A 24,403-nucleotide genomic window follows, 5' to 3' on the forward strand; every position below is an offset into this window, starting at 1 on the left:
CCGGTGGGGTATCCCCTGCTGACCAGACCGGCAGAGCTAATACCAGCGGGAGGAACGCTGCAGCGTTTGTTTTGGCAGTTCCTGGATTTGGTTTAATGTACAATTGATTTTTTTAATGTATTTAATCATTTTTTTCTTACCTCATAAGGATTAACCTGCACAAACCTCATTTTATCCTAACTGTGGCTTTGGGAGGAAGGAAGAAGAAAATTGAGTTTCTCTAGCTTATTTTATTCTTTCACTTTTTATTTTCTGAATGGCTTTTCCTGCCGAAGCAGCTCAGTAAAATACGATGTATTTTAGTGGCCATTACTTACTCATCACTAACTGGTCTCTCCTGCTTCCCTTTGTCTGTGAACTAAATACAGGGAGGGGGTCTAACGATAATTGGTAGCTCTATCACAGACTCGCCAATTATAGATCAACAGGGAAAACAGCCCAGTGATGCTTTGTGGTTGGCACTGGCTGCCTACCCAGCAAACGCGAGTTATCGTTCTGCATCTGCCCCTGAGTTGGGCTTGACCAGATCGGTCCTTTCCTAACTTTGTACCTTGGCTTCCCTAATTGCATCACACGGTCTCCCTGATGTACAGATTTCAACTTCATTTTATCCCTATGTGTGGTTTTCAGGTCCACGTTGTCCTTTCTTAGTTCCTGCCTCTTTGTCATGTCTACACAGTATTAACACAGAGAGGTTTTGTTTCTGTTTTCTTTGCGGCTCCCTGGTTCCTAGAATGGTTAGGTGGCAGGCTACAGATGAAAGATTCTCTTGAAACCAGTGGTTTTCTGTATAGTTTTGTCTGCCGAGTCCAAGTAAAGGCAAGTCTTTGTGGGTGCCCAGTTCAGCCCCCTTTTTGAGCGTTTATCTGATTTGTATTCCAGCTTATCCACTTTGCTCTGGCACAGGATGGGGAAAAGTTGCGTCTCACTGTTAGGCTGCCAAGCTCTCGTGTAGGGCTGCTAGGTGCTGAAGTGGCAAAGGAGTCCCTGTGCCGTATGGCCACATTTCCAAGCAGAATACATTTTTCGTTTGTTTGTTTCCTGGGTATTTCGCACCTAGGCCCCTTGCTGAATCCTGTATGCAGTGGGCACACATCCTTATCCCTCAGCTCCCAGCAGGAGGTAGGCACTCAGCACATGCTTGTGGCGTGTGTGTGTGTGTGCGCGTGCGTGTGTGCGTGCCCGCGCGCGCTCACTTATGTAGATGGTGATGGTGAGCCAAGGGGCTGGAGTGACCAGTTGCTGCCCGCTGGGAACTTAGGGTGCAGCATTCCCACTGGTACGCAGATGTTCAGTGTACCATTGCCACGTAGGCAACATAAAGCGGGCATTTTATGAAAGGGAACATCAGAGGAAACATTATGGCTGAGACCTTTATAGCCTTTCCATTATTATGGTTTAAATCTTGACAGTCTTTATTCACAGTGACACTGGGACCAGCAAAGACAGTGCTCACTCCCACCTCCCCGTCCTCTCTCTCCACATCCTGTTCTGTAGCTGTGATAGGCATCGTTAAGTGTGCAGGCAGCAGTGCTGCTTTGTAGTTTGTCTAGAAACAGCCCCTTTTGACTCAGAAGTTGGAAACCAGATGACTCACCATTCTGTTTGTTTTATTGCAACTGTCATTTCATAAAATGCCCTGAAACCTTTAAACTGTAAATGCCAAAGTAAGGTTTTCGTCTTTCTGTTTTTATTTTGTTACCTCTTCTGTTATCTGTGATCTTTTCTTTCATGTCTCTCTTTTCTCCTTCCCGTTCATAATTATTTTCCCTTTCATTTGTCTCTCTTTCTCCCCTGCACACCCCCCACCCTCCGCCCACCGCTTTGATGATGATCGTGATGGCATCTGTAGTTGAAGTAGTCTCTGCTAACATCATGATGAGTTCTCTCCAGGTTTACTGCCATCAGATTGAGAGTCTACGCCCCCCAGTTTTTGTGTGTGGTTTAGAAATGGAAACATCCACGTACATTGAATTTTATAAAGTACTCACTGGTTTCAGCTCTAGAGGCTAATGCCGTGTCAAAGCGTAACAGGAACTCACTTTTTGTGATACTGCATTTTGCAAAATCGTGGGTCTCTCCACATATCCATTTCCTCCCTTGAATGGGTACCAGGATCACAGTGTGACTAAGATTGCTAGGCTTTCCTAGGACGGCCTGTAGGGTTCCTACACAGAATGTTGATTGCCAGGAGAGGGCCTTGATCTTATTAACCTTTTTCTCTCCTAAGATGGCATTTACCTGGAATTCCTGAAGTAAAAGAGAGCATTCTTACGGCTTAGGTGGGGTGTCAGGATCTAAATTTTTAAGGACTTGAGCTCTCAAACTAGGACTTGTTGGATCTTTCTTCCTGCAGTTTCTGACACTGTGGCACTTGACTGAGTCACCTGATTGATGGCTTGAACATCATTGGATGTTAAACACCTGGCCAGGGAAACAGGGACCCTCTGTGGATTTACTCAAAGGACGGCAGACAGATTGTGGAATTTTAATGAAGGTGGGGTGGGTCCCTGATGTTCATCTGCTTTGGAGCATAACCAAATCCCAGCATTAACTTCAGGAGTATTTGTGGGAAACCTGCACTGGTGTCAGTGGTCATATTCCACATTTATCAAATTCATAAATCCTACTGAACTAATTTTAGAAGTAGCTAGTTATAATGAAAAAGAACAATTACTTCAGATGCACAGGAGCCTCTCTTAAATGTTCCTTGTTGTTTTTCTTTTTCTTTTTTTTAAAAGGCCTTTGGTCTGTTTGGGCCTTCAGAGTGAGCCATCCTCTGAATTCTGTTGCAGTAAAACTTCTTTCCTATATGTCTCTAAGGAAGGGGAGAGTATTTTCTATGCTGTGAATGGGGGAAAACATGATATCATTACAGTATTTAATAAATTTGATGGCTGTGAGTTTTAAACATGAGTTCTGTTAATCTGCAGGGCAGCTTTCAACATAGAATGCTGTGTTTTCACCCACTTGGCTCGATGTCTGTTTCTGACACAACCACTATTCCTGCTGCTGGAAAATAGAAAACCACAGGCTGTTAACTTAATACTCTTCCCTTCTGGGGCTAGGGTGGGAGCAGGGCGGGGGCAAAGTGGGGGTTCAAATCAAGATACTCTCACTCCCCACTGGAGAGAGATGTTCCCTCGTTCCAGCTGACAGTTTGAACAAGGATTCTAGAGTTTCTGGCCATATTAATTAAATCTCAGTGAGGGGTGCCCTGCGCGTTTACTCCTTGGGACCAGGAGCAGCCTGCCAAGTGTCTCTTCGCAGGCTCCCTCTGGATTGCCTACCTATGGATGCCTTCTCCCTTCCCGGGCAGGGCCTTTTGGAGGAGCAGGAGGATCATTGAGTGCTTGTGGCCTCTTCATTCCTTGGCTTCTCTGCTGAGCCCTCCAGCAGGGGTGCCAATTCTTCCATTTAGCTGACTATTATATAGCCCTTAAAAGGGAAGGGTTTATTTTAGCTGGCTGCTATATTGATTGCTATAGGGACGTTTCTGTTTTCACTGGCTGCTATATTGACTGGGAAAGGGAAAGGGGCCGTATTGCCGGGAGCTGTCATATTGACTGTTACAGAAAAGATCTGTATTTAAGCAGTACCAGTGCACTGGGATCTCCCAGGCAAGATATTAATGCTAATTCATCTGCTCACCCCCTGCTGTGAGTGTTATTTGTTTAAATCTGTAGATTCCCACAGCGCGTTTATATCCTCACTAGAGTGAGCTCGGCTCCCTGTAATTATTTAACATTATATGCTGATATAAATTGTAACAGTTAAAGAATGGTAATGAGTAGCCAAAAAAGAAAAGAAGAAGAAAAAAGAAAGGAAACGGGAAAAAAAAGAAAAGAAAAGGAGAAAGTATGTTGAAAACCCATATAGCGTATACATATTATAAGTTTGTCGTGTATGTGTGTGTGTGTATATATCTATGTGACATTTGAAATGGCAGAGTCAGATTCTGAAACAGCAGTGAACTACGTCTGGCATCTTTTCTCCCACTCCAGGTTGATTTGTACAGTGTGGCCGAGTCCACGTATTGTGCATCTGTGTGTGCGCACGTACGCGCGTGCTCACGTCACCCGCCAGAAAGACTGTACTGACGTCTGCTCTGATGTGCTGTTTGTACACACGTGCATGATTACATACTGTGTGTGTGTTCCATGTAGTGGCAAGAAATTTATCCATTAGCAATTCAGCTTCTTGATGAGTAGCTGATACTTCCTTCTAGCTTCCATGTTGGCACAGGAACTCTGGGCCCGAGACCCACCTTGGGGAGAGCCAGGGGGAATGCTCAGTTGGGATGAACTCATAGGCCATTGGGTGTCACTGTCGCTCTATTGTCTATAGTTGAAAGAGGGCTGTTACGCTGGGGAAACTGGATTTCAAAAGAAAGTTGTTTTTCTGCCTAAATGGAGGTGTCGTTGGTTTGAGATGTTTGCATTTTGAGATCCCCCTTTAAAAGTAGTTGTTTCGTTGGCTGTTTTTGCCGTGCTAAGCTAGGCATTTTGATTGTTCTTGAAAATTGTGTGCTGACCGTGAGCTCTGTTTGGATATCAGCTGGAGCACACCAGAGGAGGGTTTCCGATGAGCAGAAAAGTTCCACCTTAATTGGAAACCCACTTACCCAGGAGAGAGGACCTGGGCAAGAGCTTTAAAAAGGCGGAAGAGAAATCTCCTTGCACGCCCGAAATTCGGCCGCCCTCCCGGCCTCGCGGAGGTGGGAAGAGTGCCGAGCGCTGGTGGCAGAGGAGCCCAGGCGCGCCTCTCCCGCTGGCGGCTCCCACGGCGTGGGGCCGTGCCAGGCTTCGCCACAGTTCCTACTGTGTCAGTTTAATAAATGCACTACTTAAAGCATGAAATCACAAAAGAAGAAAGAGAATGCACTTATTCAGACTCTTAATACATTAAAAATAAGGCATTAAAACTCGGACTTTTTTTTTTTTTTCTTCCAGAATCGATAATGAACAGGAAGGGTTGTAGACATTAACAGTCATGGACATTCAAACTCTTATACATAAATTATCTTAGAAAAATGCACATAAGACTTGAATAATGTAAATACATTAATGCATTTAATAATTTAAACATTAAAGCGCAAGCAGGAATTTGAGGCAGAGGCTGTTCTGAGGTAAGGGATTGGTCCTAGAACCAGTGTGTCCTAGGATCGATGGGTGATTTCCCCTTGAGACACCCTGGAAAGAGAGTGCCTGGCCGGCTGGTGTGAGCTCCCATGCCAAGACTCCCTGGACATTCCTGAACTCAGCTACCTCCCTGCTCCTTATTTTTGCATATCCTGACCTTCGTCCTCGATTCTGCGTTTTCTCTGTTCCTGTGCTTCCAATTGTTTGTTCGAAAATTAAATGCTTCCACTTCAAAGAACAATGAACTTTGAGAATGTCTTGGTTGGAAAACCAAACCAAATTAAAAAATCCTTCACCCAGCTCTGGCTGCTTGTGGTTTGGAAACACGGAAGCAGTGGCTCCTACAGTCAGTCGGTCAGTCGTGCTCTCAGGCTGGAGCTCTGCTGCAGCACCAAGGGCAGTGGATCCAGGCTGGGATATGCTGATGGATTTGGAGCCAGATCTAGTGGGAAAGCAGAGATGGTGTATGGTGTTAGCCTCTGGGGGTTGGCCATCACGATGGCAGGTCGCCGTGCCAGGAAACAAGACAGGCGCTATGGAGTTAGACTCAGCCATCAGTGATCATGCCTTGCTTTAATCTGAGGGTTTAACCATTGGATAGACTGATGTTACTGTTTTTTTCCCCTTTCTTCCGAAATTGTATTCGCAACGGCAGAAAGTCACTGGAACGTTAAAGCCCCCTTTCCTGGCAGAATACAGAATGATCAAATTTAGTTTTTGACAACTACACTGTAAAGTCCCCTGGGAAGAACTAAGAAGCTAGGACAACACGACTCAAATTTTCATTGATCGACCCCAGTGATGTTCTCCAGTAGCTCCTTAGCCTCCTTTTATAGCCCAAATCACGAATGAGAAACTGGGAAAACCTCAGACCGGGTGTTACTGGGTACGTAGTCTGGCAGCTTTACCTGTAGAAGAGGTATGTTTATTTGGTCAGTAAAACAACTGTTGCCCCACTGGGTTTGCTGTGGGCCTGAGGGACCCTTGAGAAACAGTTATCAGATGGTAGTGACTGAACCAAACCTGTTTTTATTATTGCCAAATCCATTGGCATCTTCTACTGGATCTCAGATCTCCTACCTGAAACTTTACCTGGGGTCGTCTTGATTTGACCCAGGCCTTGTCTGTTCCGGCATCTGTGGCTTTGTTTGCAACCATTTCCGGTCTTTGTTATAGCCAAAGACAGCCTCCTTTCCAGCGAACACGGTTACAAGCCAGCTTTTAGCCACTTTCAGGAGAGTGGCTATAGGCTGTCCTGGCATGTGCAGCAGATACAGACAGCATTAGGCTGTGCTGCCCAGAGCAGCCAGAAGGAAAACCAGTTCTTTAAAAAGTACTGATCGGGTATTGGCTTAGAAAGGAGTAGTATCAAGAATCAGTGAGGACCACCTGGGAACAGCTCTTGAGGTCAGTATGTCGTTCTTGGGATGTGCTCAAATTCAACTCCAGACCTGTGAACAGTATCCTTAATATCCTGACCCCTTTCCACTTGTTTTGCTTTAAAGAGGCAAGGCTTTTCTTACCAGTTTTATTTCAGCTTTGGGATGCGTGTCAGTCCCAGGCCTGTTGTGTTCATTTCTTTTCCCGAGTGTTCGAAGCCCAGGCTGCTCCCTCTGTTGCTCGTCCAGCCTTGAACAGTGGCTTCTGCCTGCACCCTCTGCTTTTCATCCCGGCAGAGGGAAGAGAGTAAAATCAGGGGAGCATTCGAACCGGGGAGAACCTCGTTCTCTTTGGATTTTGCTGGTCACACCCAGGAAAGCATCATTCTCTTCCCTGAAGTTCCAAGAAATGTCTTACGGCCTTAACTGCATTATGGGCTTGTGCCAGATCGGGTTGTATGGTGGAGGCGGGGTGGGGGCAACTTCGCGCTCCTGTTGGAGGCGCAGTGCCGGCTCATCCGGCAGAGAGAGCAGATAGCACTGATCAGGGGCCAGTTCACCCCTGTGATACATCCCTTATGCAGATTTCCTCGGAAGAGAGAGGAGTCAGGTTCATTAATTAAAGGAGCCTGGCTCGAGCGCCCTGTAATTATAGGTGCTAGAAATCTGAATTTTAAGAGGTCTGTGCAGCTGCATTTTGAAAAATGCAGGGAGGCACCGAGAAGTACAGGCTGTGGGCAAGAATGTGGCTGAACCAGATTTGGGAGGTTTGGGTTTTGGCAGAATTCCCCTTCAAATTCATATTTATTCGTCCTATCTTTCTATCTTTTTTTTTTTTTTTTAAATGGGAAGCTGAAGCTCTGATCTTTTTTTTTAAATGAAGGTTACACCCTGTGACAGAGAGGCTGGCATTGTCAGAGCATGGAGGGCAGAAAGGAGTTGCCATAAACTGGAAGATGCTTAGTTTTCAAGGAAGCAAAGGATATCTTTGGGCTCTAGGGATGCAGTGTTTGAAACAATTAAAGAATTTTTGTTTTGAAATGAGTGAGGGGAACAGGGAGCAGCAGGTTGGTTTGGATGCAGTCCAGGAAGATGAGTCCCGGGCGCATGTGGGGCTCCAGCGGCTTGGTGCCCACTTCCCTTCCCCAGAACAGTGTCTCCTCTGTCGTAAATCACTTTCTGATGTGAACCCAGAGGTGCAAGCAGACAATTTTAGACCTTTTGGGAAGTCCTGACCTGTCCCTTTTCTTTCTCATTTCCTCAGTTATTGGTAGCGTGACCTTTTGCTCTGGATACTTTCTCCCTCTTCTTTCTTATTTTTCTGTATGATTTATAAGGTCTCTTTCTACTTCTTGTTAAAAACCTTTATTTCGGTCCGTGACTGTTTGCATCTCTGTTAATTAACCATGGCTCATTTGGGATGTGGATAGGAGTGGAGAGAGTTAGGATGAGTAGGGATTCCCTCCTTTCCTTTCCGAGGAAGGAAGGAAAAGACTAGTGGTGAACGGGGGCTCATCAAAGGCCTGTGCGCCTGAACGCTCAGGCAGCTGCCCCCAGCCTCCTCGCCCCTGACTGGCTTTGTCTCCTCGGAGGTATTGTAAGCAGCCTCCCATTTCACAGCTTGGACCCTCTGCCCCTCCTCTGGGGTTTGCGAGGGGCTGAAAAAATTTTTTTTATACAATATATATATTTTAAAGCATTAAAAAATTTATTTATTTATTTTTGGCTGCGTTGGGTCTGCGTTGCTGCGCGCAGGCTTTTCTCTAGTTGCGGCGAACGGGGGCTGCTCTTCATTGCGGTGCGCGGGCTTCTCACTGCGGCGGCTTCTCTTGTTGCGGAGCACGGGCTCTAGGCGCGCGGGCTTCAGTAGTTGCGGCATGCGGGCTCAGTAGTTGTGGCTCGCGGGCTCTACAGCGCAGGCTCAATAGTTGTGGCGCACGGGCTTAGTTGCTCCACGGCATGTGGGATCTTCCCGGACCAGGCATCGAACCCGTGTCCCCTTCATTGGCAGGTGGCTTCTTAACCACTGTGCCACCAGGGAAGTCCCTATATATATTTTAAAGGATACTCCTCTGTACTCTCACATTCTTGTATGTATGTTGGGAAATCTACTAATTGTGAACCCATAAACTGTGGAGGAGAACAAAATCTCAAAGACTGTCATTTGGTGCGTTTACAATATGCAGATTGCGGTTCCAATTAGATTGAAACCTCTATTTAGCAGAGTGGTTTTGTGAAATAAATAACTTTTGAAGAAGGCCTACTATATATAATAAATACATATTTTTCCTTCAGTTGCTGGCATGGAGCTTCCTGCCTTCCAAACACTTGCCCTGAAATGCTGATTCAGAAGCAGGCAGCATCCTTGGGCTCTTTACGGAAGAAATGTTTCTCCTTTGCTTTCCTGGCACAGGGATTTCATCCTTGATTTACAGTGCTCAGCTTGTTAGCGCCAGCGAAGGGGAGCTGGTGTGAAGGTCGTCATGTCTGTTTTGTCCTCTCAGAGAGAGAGTGAGGGGGTGTGTGTTTCTCCCTGTGAGCTTGCGGTGGTAGTGGTGGGGTTCAAGTGCCCCCCCCGCTTCTGTGCGAGGGAGTTGGTCAAAACTCTGGTGTCTCTCTTTTTCCACCCTCTGTACTACCTGTCATTCAGCAGGGGGTGAACGATTTTGAAAGCCTGATTCAGAATTTCAGGAAGACTAGTGGCACACCTAGTAGAGAGCTTTCTCCCTACACCCCTTCTCATAATCTTCCCCTTCTCAGGCCAGCTGTGACAAACTGACAGAAAATTAACGGATCGGGTCCTCCTATTAGGCGAGTCCCTATGCTGGAAGCCGCTCTGGCTTTTTGCAGGTCCTTTAGCAGCTCCGAGCATGTGGGTGGTGGTGCTCTAAGTGGTCCTAGCAGAGAGGGCAGTGAGTGCTGTGGGAAAAGCAAACAGAATGCTCTTTGGAAGAGAGAGTGCTTAAAAGGGAGAGAGGGGCAGTAAGGTGCCCAGCTTGAAAGCACCTGGTGGAAATACTTGGACTTGCAGGGTTGCGGTCCTGAACACCACCGCCTGTCTCAGGGAGCGGTGAGCTGGATTATAATAGGATGCCTGATTACAAAGAACATTTTGAAGGCCACTTAGTCCCAGGTCAGACTGTGCATTAAGCGTGCTAATCCTTTGCCGTAACACTGGACTGGAATTGCAAAATTGGAAGTACGCAGTCTGTTGTGTCTCAGCTTTGGCCTTAAATACTTCTATATGATGCTGCCCTGTGTGGCTTTTCTCAGCTACCCAACTTCTCTTTCTCCAGTGGAAAGAAAAAATACATCATGAGAATATTTTCATCTACTCACCAGTGACTTTGAAAACTACTTTTCTACTTCTATTATGTGGTCACTTTTCTCATCTTCATGATTTGAAATATTAACATGTAGATAAATATAGTAACATGTAGGGGCTACACATAGGTTTTGGTCCTAGGGCCTGGCATGTTGGAACAGAAAGAAACACCTAATTGCATCAGAACCACTCTAAGTTCATGTATGTGGAGCCCATCAAGCTGAAAGCATCCAGACAGCATCTGCTGTTATCAAATCACTCATGAGTCCAGCTAATTAAAATAAAGCTTCATTTTTCTGAACCATTGTTTGGCAGGAATTCGAAACGGGTCTAACCCAATTTCTGCGTGTTTATGAGCCTTTATTATATCAGAGGTACTTTTCTGTAAATGTACAGGGCAGCGTTAAATGAATTGATCCACGCAGTATCACTGTAGACGCACTGTGGACTTGCTAATGATTTCCCTTCCAGCTTTCTGGTTTCCAGACATACTCTTTAAAGCTTTATGTTCTCTTTCTCTATCCTCTGCTCTTTGTCCTCCGCTTTTTTTTTTTAATTAACTTAAAAAAAAATTTTAACCTTTTTTCTTTGAAAACAGGATACACTTTATATTTGTTCCCTAATGAAGTTTTCTTTTCCATTTCTCTTTGTTTTTCTTTTTCTTCCTCTCTTCCTGTTTTTGCTCTTCTTCTAGGGGTTTGGATTTGCCTCTCTTTATTTCTTGCTGCTTTCTATTCCCTTCTTGTCCCCCTTTCTTAAAAATTTTTTTTAAAAATTTGTTTTATTTATTTATCTTTGGCTGCGTTGGGTCTTCCTTGCTGCGTGCGGGCTTTCTCTAGTTGCAGCGAGCCGGGGCTCCTCTTCGTTGCGGTGCACGGGCTTCTCACTGCGGTGGCTTCTCTTGTTGCAGAGCACGGGCTCTAGGCACGTGGGCTTCAGTAGTTGTGGCATGCAGGCTCAGTAGTTGTGGCTCGGGGTCTCTAGAGCGCAGGCTCAGCAGTTATGGCGCACGGGCTTAGTTGCTCCGCGGCATGTGGGATCTTCCCAGACCAGGGCTTGAACCCGTCTCCCCTGCATTGGCAAGCAGATTCCTAACCAGTGTGCCACCAGGGAAGCCCCTTGCCCCTTATTTTTCTCTCTTCTTATCTCTCTTCCCTTTTACGTTTTCTTCAGTGCCTCTCCTCTTACCTTCTCTTTCTCCTTTCTCTCTTCTTTCCACCTCCTCCAATTTTCCCAATAAAAGGTTTATACCTTTGTCTCTACATGCAAGTACAGATTAGGGCAGAAAATGCCTGCCTATGGGGGTAAAGGAATCTGGCTGTTGGGAGATGAGGTCAGCCTGTTTTGCTTCTCTGAATTTGCTTGCATACTTTATTTTAGGTTTTAAAAAGATTTCTTCAAACCACGTCTACTCTACTTTATAGTCTAATAATGCTACTTTGAAGATCAAACGTATTATATAAATGCTAACTAATTACTCCTTGTAACACTTCGGTGAGTCCCTGTGCGGTTATAGTTCCATTTTACAGATGAGGAAGCAGAAACAGGAAAGGTAAGCAACTCTGAAAGTTACTGAAGAAGTTAGTGACTGAGTTAGAATTAAGACCAGGTCATCTTTGGCTTTGATTATTTTTTTAAAAAAAATATAAATTTATTTATTTATTTTTGGTTGTGTTGGGTCTTCATTGCTGTGTGTGGGCTTTCTCTAGTTGCGGTGAGCGGGGGCTACTCTTCACTGCGGTGCGCGGGCTTCTCATTGTGGTGGCGTCTCTTGTTGCGGAGCACGGGCTCTAGGCGCACAGGCTTCAGTAGTTGTGGCGTGCAGACTTCAGTAGTTGTGGCACACAGGCTCAGTAGTTGTGGCTCGGGGTCTCTAGAGCGCAGGCTCAGCAGTTATGGCGCACGGGCTTAGTTGCTCCGCGGCATGTGGGATCTTCCCACACCAGGGCTCAAACCCGTCTCCCCTGCATTGGCAGGCGGATTCCTAACCAGTGTGCCACCAGGGAAGTCCCTGGCTTTGATTCTTGATTACCACCTTCTGGGAGTTTACTTTTCTCTCCATGAGGATCATATATCTTAAAGATGAGGGTGAGAGAATACAAGCCCCTCTGCCCTTCTCTTCATGTACTTTTAGCCTTCTGAAGTTTCATTTGTAGTCTTTAGATGTTAAATGAATTTCTAGGTAATTCCTGGGAAAGAAGGATGCCAAACCACTTATGGGCTGGTAAAAACTCTGTCCATTACAGTCTCAAAGCAGAGCGCTCACTTTCTCTTTCCAGCGGCTTCCAGTAAGTGGGCCCACGTCACATGCGCTGGCCCCAGTGATCATAGCATTGTAGGAAGCACTGCCGTATTTGATTGAATTTAGCCATTCTGGAATGACGTGTGTATGAAGTCGTCTCTTGCATTACTGTGGTCTTTATTATTGCTAATGCATTCTGACATTACAGGTGTAGCCTTGGCTCTCCCAGAAAGGGCAAGGCTGCTCTTACCAAGCTTAAGAGCATGAAACTGTTATACAGTGAAACGGGTGTTCACATTTAGTTAATAAGCAGGGTAAGGGAAATGCTTTTATAGAAAAGATAGCCAAGTGACAGAGGCCTATCCTCATTCCTTACCCAGCATTATTTCAAAAAGTGGATCAGTTAGTAGTATTCTCCTACAGAAAACTAGAGTCAATGGATCGAAGGTTCAGGAAAGCAGATTTCAACTCAGTTTAAAGAAGGACTCCTGAAAATGAATTGATCATCTTTTAAGAGAATGAATTCTCTGTTCATTATCAGCATTTGAGTGGAGGCTCACTGATCATTTGTCAAGGTTGTTGAGGACGGGAGTCCTAGGTCATGTATGGAGCCGGATGGCTTTCCTTGTCCTAGATTGTAACTGCAAAAGCAGCATCTTTGCTTGTTCTTCTTGGTTCTTTAAGTGCCTGGTATGCTGTGTGGACCCAGTGAATGCTTAGTAACTATTCATTATTTAATCTTTGGCTTCCTGCTTCTTAACTAACTTGAATAAAAACTGTTTTTGTTCAGGTCAGGGAAGCCACCATCTCTGCCACCCTCCTGGAATAAGTCCTTCTGGAGAGCCACATTTTCCAGATGGCCATCGCGATCCGTATGAAAACAAAACAAAACACTTTAAAACTTTTGGCTGGGAATTACATAAAATGGGTTATAAGCTTTCTCGCTTTATTAGGCAGAGTGGACTATAATTTAACCCTGATGACTCAGTATCATCATTTTAGATGTACATGTTTATATTGTGTTGGAAGTGTAGCTCTGTTTTCAAAACCTGTTGAAATATAGATCTGTTGTGTATTTGCCCCTCCTCTGAATGACTCCATCTGTGCCGAATGACCCCGGACTGATAAACTTTTTGAGTTTTCTGTTTGCTTTTCATAGATGATTCTCTCCTGACATTTGTTGCTAGGCTTTTTTCACTATCTGGTCTTTGGTCTGTGAGTATCTCCTGCTAGCTGGCTCAATTCTCCTTTCTCATTTGCAGTTTTTAATCTTCTGTGATTTGGACACCATTTAACTAAGCTTGTATACGAAATAAATAGTAAGTAGTGTGAATAAATCTTTGCTATGTGTAATATATGTGGAATTTGTCATTTCTTTTTTGGCAACAGCGATTTCTTCTCTCTTTCCCTCTCTCCTTCCCCTTCTTTGTTGGTTTTCTCCTTTTTTTGATTGGGTGAGATTGGAGAGCCGAGCTCCCAAATGGTTGGTTCTGGTCCTTGACCCTCGCCCATTTCCCTGGCCTAGGTATCATAGGCTGCCTGCTGGAGTCAACTGGAAATTATGAAATGATGCAGCTTGGAGGGTCCAGAAGGCCATCTATTTAAGCCCTTATTTTACAGAAATGAAGGACTCTGAGGCACAGAGCGGGGGTGTGAGGGGCCGGGTTTGAGGGCATAGCGTCAGGGTTGGACTTGGTGTGCAGGTTTCTTGAGACCCGGCCCGCTTTCTGCCCTGCCACTCTGCCACGTTCTGTTCCCTGCCAACTTTGAACATTTATTTGTTTGGCTGCGCCGGGTCTTAGTTGCGGCATGCAGGGTCTTTAGTTGTGGCATGCACATGGGATCTAGTTCCCCGACCAGGGATCAAACCCAGGCCCCCTGCATTGGGAGTTCGGAGTCTTAACCACTGGACCACCAGGGAAGTCCCTGTTCCCTACAAACTTTGAGCAAAATGTGTGTGAATGAGGAAATAGAGCGTTTGTGTGAGGTAAAATCATGGAGGAAAATTCTCTGCTGGCTGTGGGCAGGTTTAGGATTAAAGTACATAAACCAGGGCTTCCCTGGTGGCACAGTGGTTAAGAATCCGCCTGCCAATGCAGGGGACACGGGTTTGAGCCCTGGTCCGGGAAGATCCCACATGCCACGGAGCAGCTAAGCCCGTGCGCCACAACTACTGAGCCTGCACTCTAGAGCCTGCGAGCCACAACTGCTGAGCCCACGCACCACAACTAGTGAAGCCCGCGTGCCTAGAGCCCGTGCTCCGCAGTGAGAAGCCCACACACCGCAACTAAGAGTAGCTAGCCCCCGCTCGCCGCAACTAGAGAAAGTCCGCGCGCAGCAACGAAGACCGAACGTGGCCAAAAATAAATAAAATAAATAAATTTATAAAAAAAAAATATACATAAACCAAAAAAGGCTTCTGTTTGTTGCAGTGTTTGGCTGTGTTTGCACTCAAGGCTGATATTGATATTATAGGAGAAGCTTTAATCCTTTCACTCAAATTTACAAGAAATGCTGTTTCCTTTTAGTTAAAAAAAAAAAGTCCAAGAGAGCATTTGATTTGAGGAACCAAAAGTCTAGAAAATGTATCCGGGAGTCCTCGTCAATTTGGGGCATAATGAAATATAAAAAATACTCAATAAAAGCTCCTTTATTACTTTAACTGTTTAAATGTGGAGTTTTTAGCCATCAGGTTAATGTTTTGGTATCATTTTTTTATTTGATTGTGAGCACTTTTCCAGGTAGCTCTGCCACTAGAGCGCTAATCAGATTCCCACAGATGAATGGTGCTAGCAGCAGCCTGACATCACCGCATTTTTGCTTCGACATTATTTTATTTGGTTTTCCTGTAAAAGTTAATAACTCTGTGTCCATGTGTTTAAACAGGCAAGAAGAGAGAGAGAAAGGACAGTGAACAGAAAACCATGAGTGATGTCTCAGGAAGCTTTTGCCAAATTGAGGAGATGTAGGGATTTTTGTGATCTCAAAGTCTTTCACCCTAGCACAATTGGGGTGTGGAGAATCAAGATTGCAAAGCAGGATGGTGATTCTTAATCCTTCCGATAACAAAAAGTGAACCTCTCTCTGTTTCCCAGACAGAGCTGGAAGGAATTAGAAATGAGTTCCCATTGATTTAGAGGAGGAAGAGGGTGCTCAATAGGATGGATTTGCTTAATGGTGAAAACTGTTTAACTTTTGCGTTAATGGTAAGTAAAATACATGCTCATTTTAGGTGACCAAGATTGCTAGGAACATCAGATGGAGGGCAGGAAGACCTTCCTTTTTATCTTCCTGTTAGAGGTAGGAGACCTGTACTGAGAACCTCATGGCCAAGATGGCTCTGGTGTCTAATAGGCCTTTGTTGAATCGTTTATTTTTAAAAGTGTATTTGTTTATTGGAAGCTGTGGTTGTTGATAATAGGAATGTTTATGGTGTTTAGTGAAAGGTTACTGAATGGTTCAAAGCCATGATGATTACCATTTAATTCTTTCTGTGTGCAGCGGATTTTTTTGCTGAGCTAAAAATTTCTAAATTGGGGTTTATCAGAGGAGGCGACTGGACTGATATCTCTTGATTCAGATTCTCTTCCAAATTTACATCTTGGTGCTAAAGACAGTCTGTGGGTACAGATCTGACAATGGGTACAAGAATCAGTTCCACAGTCCTTATCGCAGTGCCTCCGAAAGATGTGTAAAAAGCGATGACTCATTCATCGTCAGTGTCAGAGGCGTGGCTTGTCTTGCTTCTCTGTGCTACACTCGTGTGGATGAGTTACTCCTGGAGTCGGCGAGAGAGGCCTGACCCATGTTAGATACCCTTTTTCAGACAGTTGAACTGGCCACCAGCTTACTTCATACGGATGTGACCCCACTTGCTGCCAGAGTTGGTTCCCCTGATCTTACTATCTTGGCAGAGGGTCTGTTCCTGTGCACTCCCAGGGGCCAGTGTGCTTGGTGAAGAGGACGACTTTCCCCTGAGAGGAGCTGCTTTCATTTGACTGTTTGAATAGAAACAGTTTCTAATTCCTGTTACTGTAAATTTGAAGATTTTTGAGTGCCAGCTTTCTCTCTATTCTGAATCATACTTTTGGAACTCGTACTTCTAGTTTTTCCCTCAGGCCATAGAAAAATCTAAGATAATAGCAGGAACCAGGACTTGGTGGTCTTCTCTTAGTAGCAGATCTTAATCGTTCGCTTTTTTTCTGCTTTCTAGAGGATCTGAAGACGATTTAAAGGCCACCCACATTTGTCATTTCCAAGTTTTTTCTTGCTATCTTTTTGGATTCGAGCTGTTTCTGGGCTGTGACTACTACTTTTTTGGTATTCAAATCTATTTTTTTAACATTTAGTCTTTCTCCAACTTTCTTGTAGGATGTCTGGTAGGAGTGCCATTTAGCGACTCCTCAAAGTTTTAGGTTTTTGCTCTATGTGGGGGGATGCTAGACAGAATTCCCTGATCCAGAGCTTATCTTCCTTGGAATCCAGGAGCCCATCTTGTTGCCCTCAGAGCAGAAGGTCCTCAGCCATCGTGAAGGGACCCCGCCCTGCACCACCTGGTGGTCATCTATTCAGCGTCTAACCCCCAGTGATACCTTGACACGTGAAGGTGTCACTGTCCATCTTCGTCCCCTTCCTAATCATCCCACGTCTCAATAGTGCATGATCAGAGAGAGCTTTACCAACCTCTGTCTGGCCTGACTTCAGAAGAAGTGGGAACTGAAGCTTCGTCTGCCGAGCACGCGAAGGTGCTGGAGTTTGGGAGAAGTAACCTTCGGAAAGCATCAGATTCAACTTGCGGTGGAGAGAGAGGGACTAGGAAGTAGAGGCAGTGGTATCATTAGGAAGGTCCTGGGCACTGTCTGCTACGTATTTTTAGTGTTGGAGTCACCAGCCACCGCCACTGAGTGAGCTCACAGTTCTCCTAGGGAGCATCTTGGACACTGACTCATTACATTCCTTTGGAGTGATTCAGCTCAACAGCTTGACACCTTCATTAATTTTACAACACGAAGCCTGGGTGCTCTCTGCTTCCTCTTTAACAGTGCAGGGGAATTAGAAGAATATGGAAAATACAAAAGCAAGGGAAACTGGAAAAAGGAGCAGTCAACGCGCTGTTGAAAGGCACCGTGTTAGGAAATCGAACTCCTTGCCTTTTCTTGGTATCTCCTGGGACCGAGCGCCCAACTCTTGCCACACAGTGCTGGCACACATAAACCTTTTTCTTTTTGTTCCTGGCACGCCCGCCACCCCTCCAACTTGCAGCCAGCTCGTTTGCCTTCTCTGCTGAGGTCACTGCTACCGTGATCCGTGTATAATGGCATTTTCCTCCTCTTTTCAGTATGGAGGCTATTACGGTTTCTTCTCTAAACAGGACTTCAAACAATTTGCTGCCAGTTGGATTTCAAAGCTAAGGAAAAGGCAAATGTCATCCTTTTTTTCTCTCCTCTTTGGGTAACTGCTTTGTTGGTTGCATCAAAAATTAGAGGGGCTGCTATCTAAATTCAGGTGGGGATGCGTGGGGACAGGCATTTAAATTTGCTTTTCTTTCTCCCTGAAGGAGAAAATCCTTTTCCTTCTCAACCTTTCCTAAAAAGGAACTTTGATCTTCTCAACCCAGAAACAAGGGTTTTTATTTCCTCTACGGCCAGCATGTGCACTACAGCGCTTTCCGTGGCGTAGTTACGGTTGCCCTCTGCATCAGCAGCTCTGCTTGTCAGGCTTTGCTACTCAAGCACCAGCTCCTTTGGGCTGCAAGTTGGCGCCCAAAGTACTCTCCAGAGTCACCCTTGTGTCCCTAAAATCAATGTCACTTGATATTAAGTAGTGCCTGTTGGCTTAAGATGCTTTTTATTTCCACATACATTTCTGGAAGAACTAGTTTAATAAGATAACAAAACAATGACATTCTGACAAGTAGTTCATGCAGTATTTTTAACTAGGGCTAAGAAGAAAAATTTACATGCAGAGATAGTTCACTTGGAAAGGTAGTTTTTTTTTTTGTTTTTTTGTTTTTTTTTGGAAAGGTAGTTTTTGTGCATATGACGTTGCCACTCTTCATAAAGGCTTTTACTACATATATCAATGTGTTTTAAGAGAGACTAGGGTCAGTAATGCATGCTGTGGAATTCATGCAGATTTACACAATAGACCTTAACAAATATTGTGTGTTCTATCACGTCAACTCGTGCACTTCTACCAGAGATATTTTATTTCTTTAATGTGAAAAACAAAAGGACAGAGGAAAGTAAAACAAAGGAAATTAGGGCCCACAGCTTAATTAGTATAGGGTTGTAACCGAAATCAACAATGGGAAGGATACAATGACAAAACCCAGGAAATTCCAAGTTGAAAGAGAGGCTCTTTCCGTTAACTCCTTGAGCGCCAGGGCACTCGCTAGCTCACTGCTCACCCAGGTGCAGGAGGCTGGCTCAAGTACAATAATTCACTGTCTTTATTTTTGAACTTCCTGGCTTTTGTTGACTTTCCCCTCTCCTTTTCCCCCCTGATGTAAATGAAACATACCTTTGCGTGCGTGTGTGTGTGTGTGTGTGTGTGTGTGTGTGTGTTAATTGTAGATAAACGGGCGAAAAGTACCTCTTGATTTTGTAACCCTCAGAGAAGGAGAAAGAGGGGGGAAAAATCCCTGTCACTGTCATCTGTTCATTTTTAATGAGCAATTTTAAAAAATTGAAAATAAAAGAGGAAAATGAATAGGTGTTGAACCAGCCCGTGATATGTAAATGCCAACTAGTAATTACCTAAAACCTCAATTTCCATTCTGTTTCATCTTGCAAAACATTTCATTTTCCCCGAGTGAAAACACTTGGTTCGGGCTCGCGCGACGGCTAGGGGGCACTTTGGCTCCGCGCTGCGGCCGCCTCGGCGCGGCCGGCTCAAGGTTATTCCCCTCTTGCCATTCCAGTGGCTGTGCTCCGAGCGGGCGTGGTGCCCTCCCCCCACTCCCACGAGTCTGGTTTCGGGGAGCCTTGTTCCTCCTTGTCCTTGCAGAGGATCGTATTGAATTTTGGCTGATCGAGCCTTCCTCTGCATATTAACTTTCCCCTCTTACCAGCCTGCTAGACCCTCGGCTTCCCTGAGTTGCATTTCACACTCTGAGAGCAGCTTTCTGCCAGACTCCCTTTCTCCCTTGGAGATTTCAAATGCAGCAGTCTCTATATTCTGTTTATTGCTTCCTCTTCTTCTTCCCTTTTTTTTCTTTTCATTTTGGCGGCTAGGGGCAGCTCTCCTTGACTGCAGCTCTCCTGCCACACTTAGAAGGATGATTCTGACATTTCTTTTGCATACTCAGAGGTTTTCTCTTATTCTGCGTTAGGATCTGACACCTTTTGGATGTACTCGTGCAGCATCTTGGAATGTGGCTTGGGGATGCCGCTGCTTCAGGCGGTTGCCCTCCCCAGCCTGTTCCCTACCTAGAAAGAGGGCAGGTAGAAGTGAGAGACCACGGTGAGCCTGGTGGGACTGTCAGCCGCAGATAAGAAAGAGTTCTGGATGCAGAAAACCAGAATTATGTTGTCCTAGGACCCTGGATCCGAGAGTACTTTGCCTGGAGTCTCAAGGAACACGGCCTCTTTAGTGAGATATATAGCTTCATAATTAGCCCGTTGCATTTTTTCACGAGTGCTAGCATCAGCGTTCTACGATGTGTTTCTCTGATTAACAGCTGCTTTGCAACTATTTCCTTGTGCCACCGATGACCATATTTGTCAGGGAACTCCTGACAGAGTACTGATTTCTTGCTAAAACGCAGCATTTCTGTTTGAAGAGGGTTCTCTCGTTCTAGGCACTGCCCGGCTTTTATAGTCAGTCCTTGTTAAACCTCAAGTTGGCTTTGGTCTAACGCTTGTTAACAGGATTCTGGGTATCTATCTACTTCAGAGTACGAGCGTAGGAACCTTTCACGGGCAATTTAATCTTCTCAGACGCGCACGTGTGGCGCTGCAGTGTTGGAATGGGGTTTTGGGCCCGCATGTTGGTCATTTTCTTTTGCCCTCTAGTTGTGATCTGTCTGGGTTAAAAAGGACTTGGCTTTGGTTGTTAGTGTCATTAATTTTTGAATATTTTTAATATTTTAAAATGGCTAACGAATGCTCACATTTTTAGGAGATAGATGTGTACGTAGCACACAGGAGCGCCGGAACTGGTGACATTCCAAATATGTGTCACTGGAGACGGTGCATCAGGCTTACGTGTCAGGTGCAAAGTGCCAAGGCTCCCTCCAACCTCAGGTTCGTTATTAGGCAAGCTCTGTTCTCCCGTCCCCCTTGTGCAGAAAATACAGTGTGCATTCTGGAGATTACAGTGTGCAGGTCTTTTGTAGGAGAGTGGAAAACACCTAGGAAGCATCTCTTCAGCGAGGACTGTCAGGAACCTCGCTTCTCCTCACCAGGGATTACTTACCCTACACAACGCATTTAACAGCACATAGTTCATCGTAGATAGCCCCTGAGTATCCTGTATTCCATTGATTTATACAGTTACAAATCCTGGTCTCTCAAAACACAGATCTCTCTCAATTGGCCAGTCATCTTGGATCCAAAGGTGTTTTTCAACCTGAAGTCCCCTCCTTTTTTCTTGGGTTACTGGCAGTCACTCCAGTGTAACCACTGCAAAGGCAAGGATTTACTCCTCTTTGCACCTTGATTTTATCTCTAGCTTTAAGTGATGAACAGTGAAAATTAAAAAATTTCCCTAAAATTGTGGAGTTGATGGTGACAGGGTTGTTTTATTTTGCTTTTTGAGGGAGGGAGGCGGAACAGAGGGTCACAGGAATAGGGGTGATGAGAAACTTTGCTTCTGTTTTCTTCTGAGTTCGTCATCTTTATTTTTATGAAACCAGCTACTGGTAATTCACCGTGCACTCATTAAGAACTCCCTTAGTGCAAGAGAAGGGGAAAGGAAGGCCAATTCCATATTTATCACGGACTCAACAGCAAGTGGCTTCAACAACGGCATCAGGTGCTTTGCACCAGAATTTTCCCTGGCTTGCTGCACTCCCACAATGTGTGCAATAAAGTTCCCGCCTCCGTTTTACATCTTCGACATTGAGGCGGAAGATTTGGCCTGAATTTGTGTAATTTAGTTGGGCACAAATATAACCCATGAATAGTCACATTCATCTCCTAATTAGAAAATCGAACGATAATACAGGACAGGCAGCAGGCACCCCATCATTTCACCCAACAAAAGCGTGTTGTGTGTATTGGACCTCTGCAGAGGGAAGAGTCAGTTGAATCGCTTCATGAAGTTAATGAAAAGTGTCCAACAATAGTCGAGTGAAAGATGCAAACGGAGGGCACTGTCAGTTATCTGGAGTGTTCAGATCGTTGCAGTATGGGGAAAGGTTTTGGGAAATCTTCTACCGTCTATGTGCGAATCATAGGGCTTGTAAAATTCTATGCTGGACGGGCCCTTTTCCGCCCTATTGAAGTGCCAGGTCTTACAAGGAGAGAGGAGAAGAGTAAAGAGTAGCTGAAGAAATAATCAGCGGAAGGAGAGGGGTTTTCATACCTGGGTATCTTTCTTATAAAGCACATTATGTTGAGGCTGTTAGTCTGGATGCTTCATATTTTTGCATCTGGCATAGTGATATCGGTGCTGTTAAATATGTGATTTGCCTGTCGCCTGCTTTTTCAGACGAAGATCAAGAGGAACGTAAACAAGCCCCAAATATACTTTATGTAGGTGTTCGGCAGTATTATTTTATATGGCTTGAAATTAGTGAATGGAAACTTTAAAAGAAATTGTTCATATTTTTGCAAGTTTGAAGTGTGCCGGGACTTTGTCAAATTCCCGTTAAAATAAATACGTCAATTTCACCTCCCTTCCAAATTCATTTATCTTGCTTTTTTAAAAGGTGTTTTCTACTTTACCTGATGTTTAAATTGGATTCACTCGTTTATGCTGTTCTTTGCTCTATCCCCCACGTTTTTCTTAAATGAATTACTAATGACAGAGCACTCCATCATTCCCTCTCTACAGCCACTTTAAGGAAAGCATGGTGATCTAAACCTTTTAACCTATTAAAGATGATTTTTCCCAATTGAATCAGACCCACCACAGGTGTAATAACTAATCATTTAAACTACACCTGCTATTATGTATTTTTAAGCCATTATGCGTGTTGGATAGATGATAATTCATGTTTATTGCATTGTCCGATGGATCCGTTTTGCCTACACTAGGCTGATTAATGTATTTAAAGAAATAAGAGATGCAATTTTTTAAAAAAAATTGATGGAATGCGCCAAGCACTGCATTGAGTGCACCATTAAACCCATCAGAACTTTGCTCTCTGACCAGAAATGCATATACCAAGGACTGTATTAAAAAAGCAAGGTGAAACCTGTGCATTTTAGTGGCGGGATTCTGTTATCTTTCTCTGTCATGGAAAATTTTGGAAGGAGGAAGGAAAGGTTTACGCTTCTACCGGTGAATGTCAGGAGCTGTGCTGTCAGCATCTCTGGCTTAAGACCTGCTTGTCCACAGTTCCTCTGACACCTGGGACACGTACCAGGGCGTGTGGAGCCGGCCGCACGATGCAAATGCCGTCATTGTCTTGTGCATCGAAGGTGTATTTTTTCTCCAGGTGAAGAACGATTAACCCCGAGGCATCTGAGCTGTGCAGATTGGCCTTGACCCCGTGGGGCCTGGGTGGTGTAACTGTGGCTAGGCCTCTCCTCCTCTTGTTTTTCTCCTTCGCCACTTCCCCTTCGCTCTTATCCCTTTTCCGTTTTCTTTTGCCTTCCTTTCTGTTCCATCTCCTCTGCGCATCCATCTGCCTTCTTCTTCTCCTCCTCCTCTCCCGTTCCCTCCTTCGCCCCACTCCCTTTCCTTTTTCTCTCTTCTTTCTTTCCCCGTTCCCATCTCTTCGTTAGAACACATCTGTTTTGTTGATGTTTGTCAGATTTTTCTTGATTTCGGTGCAACCTGAGGAGATCTGGTCGAGGGGCTCGGGGGTGCGTATATAGTTTTGGGGTTCTAAAATCTTGAACATCGATTTTTCTCTAGTCCAGAACTGGTTGGTTGTCACTGCAGTTCATGATGGTGGGTAATACACTCACAGTGTTGGACAGATTCTAACCAGTCTCAAGGAGCACTCGTGTGTCTTATCACTGACAGGCCCAAATCTGCCAGTCTGGGTACCTGAGTCCGTCCTTGAGGGAGAGGGTCTGAGGCAAGCCTCCCATGGAGGGATCCCAGGGAAAGTATATAAGGGAATTGCCCCGAAGTTTTTTTTTCTTTCTGCTTTATCCTGTCTTTTGTTACCACAGAGGTCTGTCTGGTCTCAAGATGAAATTCATATAAAATATGAAGAGGAGATTTATGACTTGTGTTCCGTTTATAGTCACGGTACTTTCTGTTTGAATCTCTGTTCAACTGCTGCCCTTAGTTTGAAGGATCTTAGGAAATTTCCTTATATTTGGCCCCTGAGAAATTTTTTCTTTCAACAACTTATGAGTGAGCTGCAGGGCCTGTTGACTTTACCTGTACCTTGAGACTACATCATTCTTTTGGTTTTGATGAGATAAATAATGCCAGTCATTTACAATGACCCCTTTCCTATTGGGGGCAGGTTGGCATTTCCCACCCGTTGGACTTAGTGTCCAGGGTGGAGAGCAGACAGGCGGCGTGCAAGCACACGCTTCGTGTGTGCTGAGTGGTGTGAAGGTTAATACCATCAACAGTTTTCCTTCCATCCCCTACGTGGCTCATTCGTAGGTAGGAAGATTTCATTAAATAATAGCATTACCAGAGGTAGGCAGATAATCTGTGGGTCTGCCAGCTTGTAGCCATGAAACCCCAAACTTTGTCCTTTGAGGGCTCTTCAGAATTCAGCTCCATTGCACAAGAGGGACCAGTGTGAGTGGCTCTGTGTGTTGTGTCTTACAGAAGCCTTCCCAGCCAGGGTACGCTCAGCGCTTTGCCAGTCTCTGTCTCTACAGCATGGTCTCTTCCTTTCAGACGCTAGCACCGTAGCTGGGGAAGCAGCCTGGACATAAGAAGACAACGCAACTGTGTCTTCAGTTACATGGTGCATACTGTAAGCACTGAAGAATTTAAGAGAGTGGGGAGACCAGAGATGGCTTGCTTATTTAGGGAAGGCTTCGAGGAGTGACCACAGCCTGTGGAGGGGCTGTGCTGCTGCTGCCGTGTGTGTGATGTTTACACAGGTAGAGGCAGGAAAGGGAGGCCTTCGAGAAAAAGGGCACGGTGTGGGCACAGGTGTAGTGACGTGCGTAAGCATGGTCAGGGGAGGGCTGCCTGCGGAGGAGTGTGAAGAGTCAGCTCGAACAGG

General features: G+C 45.1%; 1 protein-coding gene across 3 annotated transcripts in view; it reads left to right on the top strand.

Moving 5' to 3' along the window:
* PEX14 (peroxisomal biogenesis factor 14) overlaps nt 1–24,403 on the top strand; it is a 141,154-nt gene that overhangs the window by 26,613 nt on the left and 90,138 nt on the right. The window contains exon 1 of one of the 3 annotated variants that reach the window (XM_036862134.1): nt 24,082–24,148. The exons of the other annotated variants lie outside the window; for them this stretch is intronic. Coding sequence (XP_036718029.1) covers nt 24,137–24,148 — 12 coding nt within the window. The 5' untranslated portion in view covers nt 24,082–24,136. Of the gene's footprint in view, nt 1–24,081; nt 24,149–24,403 lie in introns of those variants that run through there. 3 annotated transcript variants of the gene reach the window in all.

This window comes from Balaenoptera musculus, chromosome 1 (genome assembly GCF_009873245.2).
Source record: "Balaenoptera musculus isolate JJ_BM4_2016_0621 chromosome 1, mBalMus1.pri.v3, whole genome shotgun sequence".
In the NCBI taxonomy this organism is placed as follows: domain Eukaryota; kingdom Metazoa; phylum Chordata; class Mammalia; order Artiodactyla; family Balaenopteridae; genus Balaenoptera; species Balaenoptera musculus.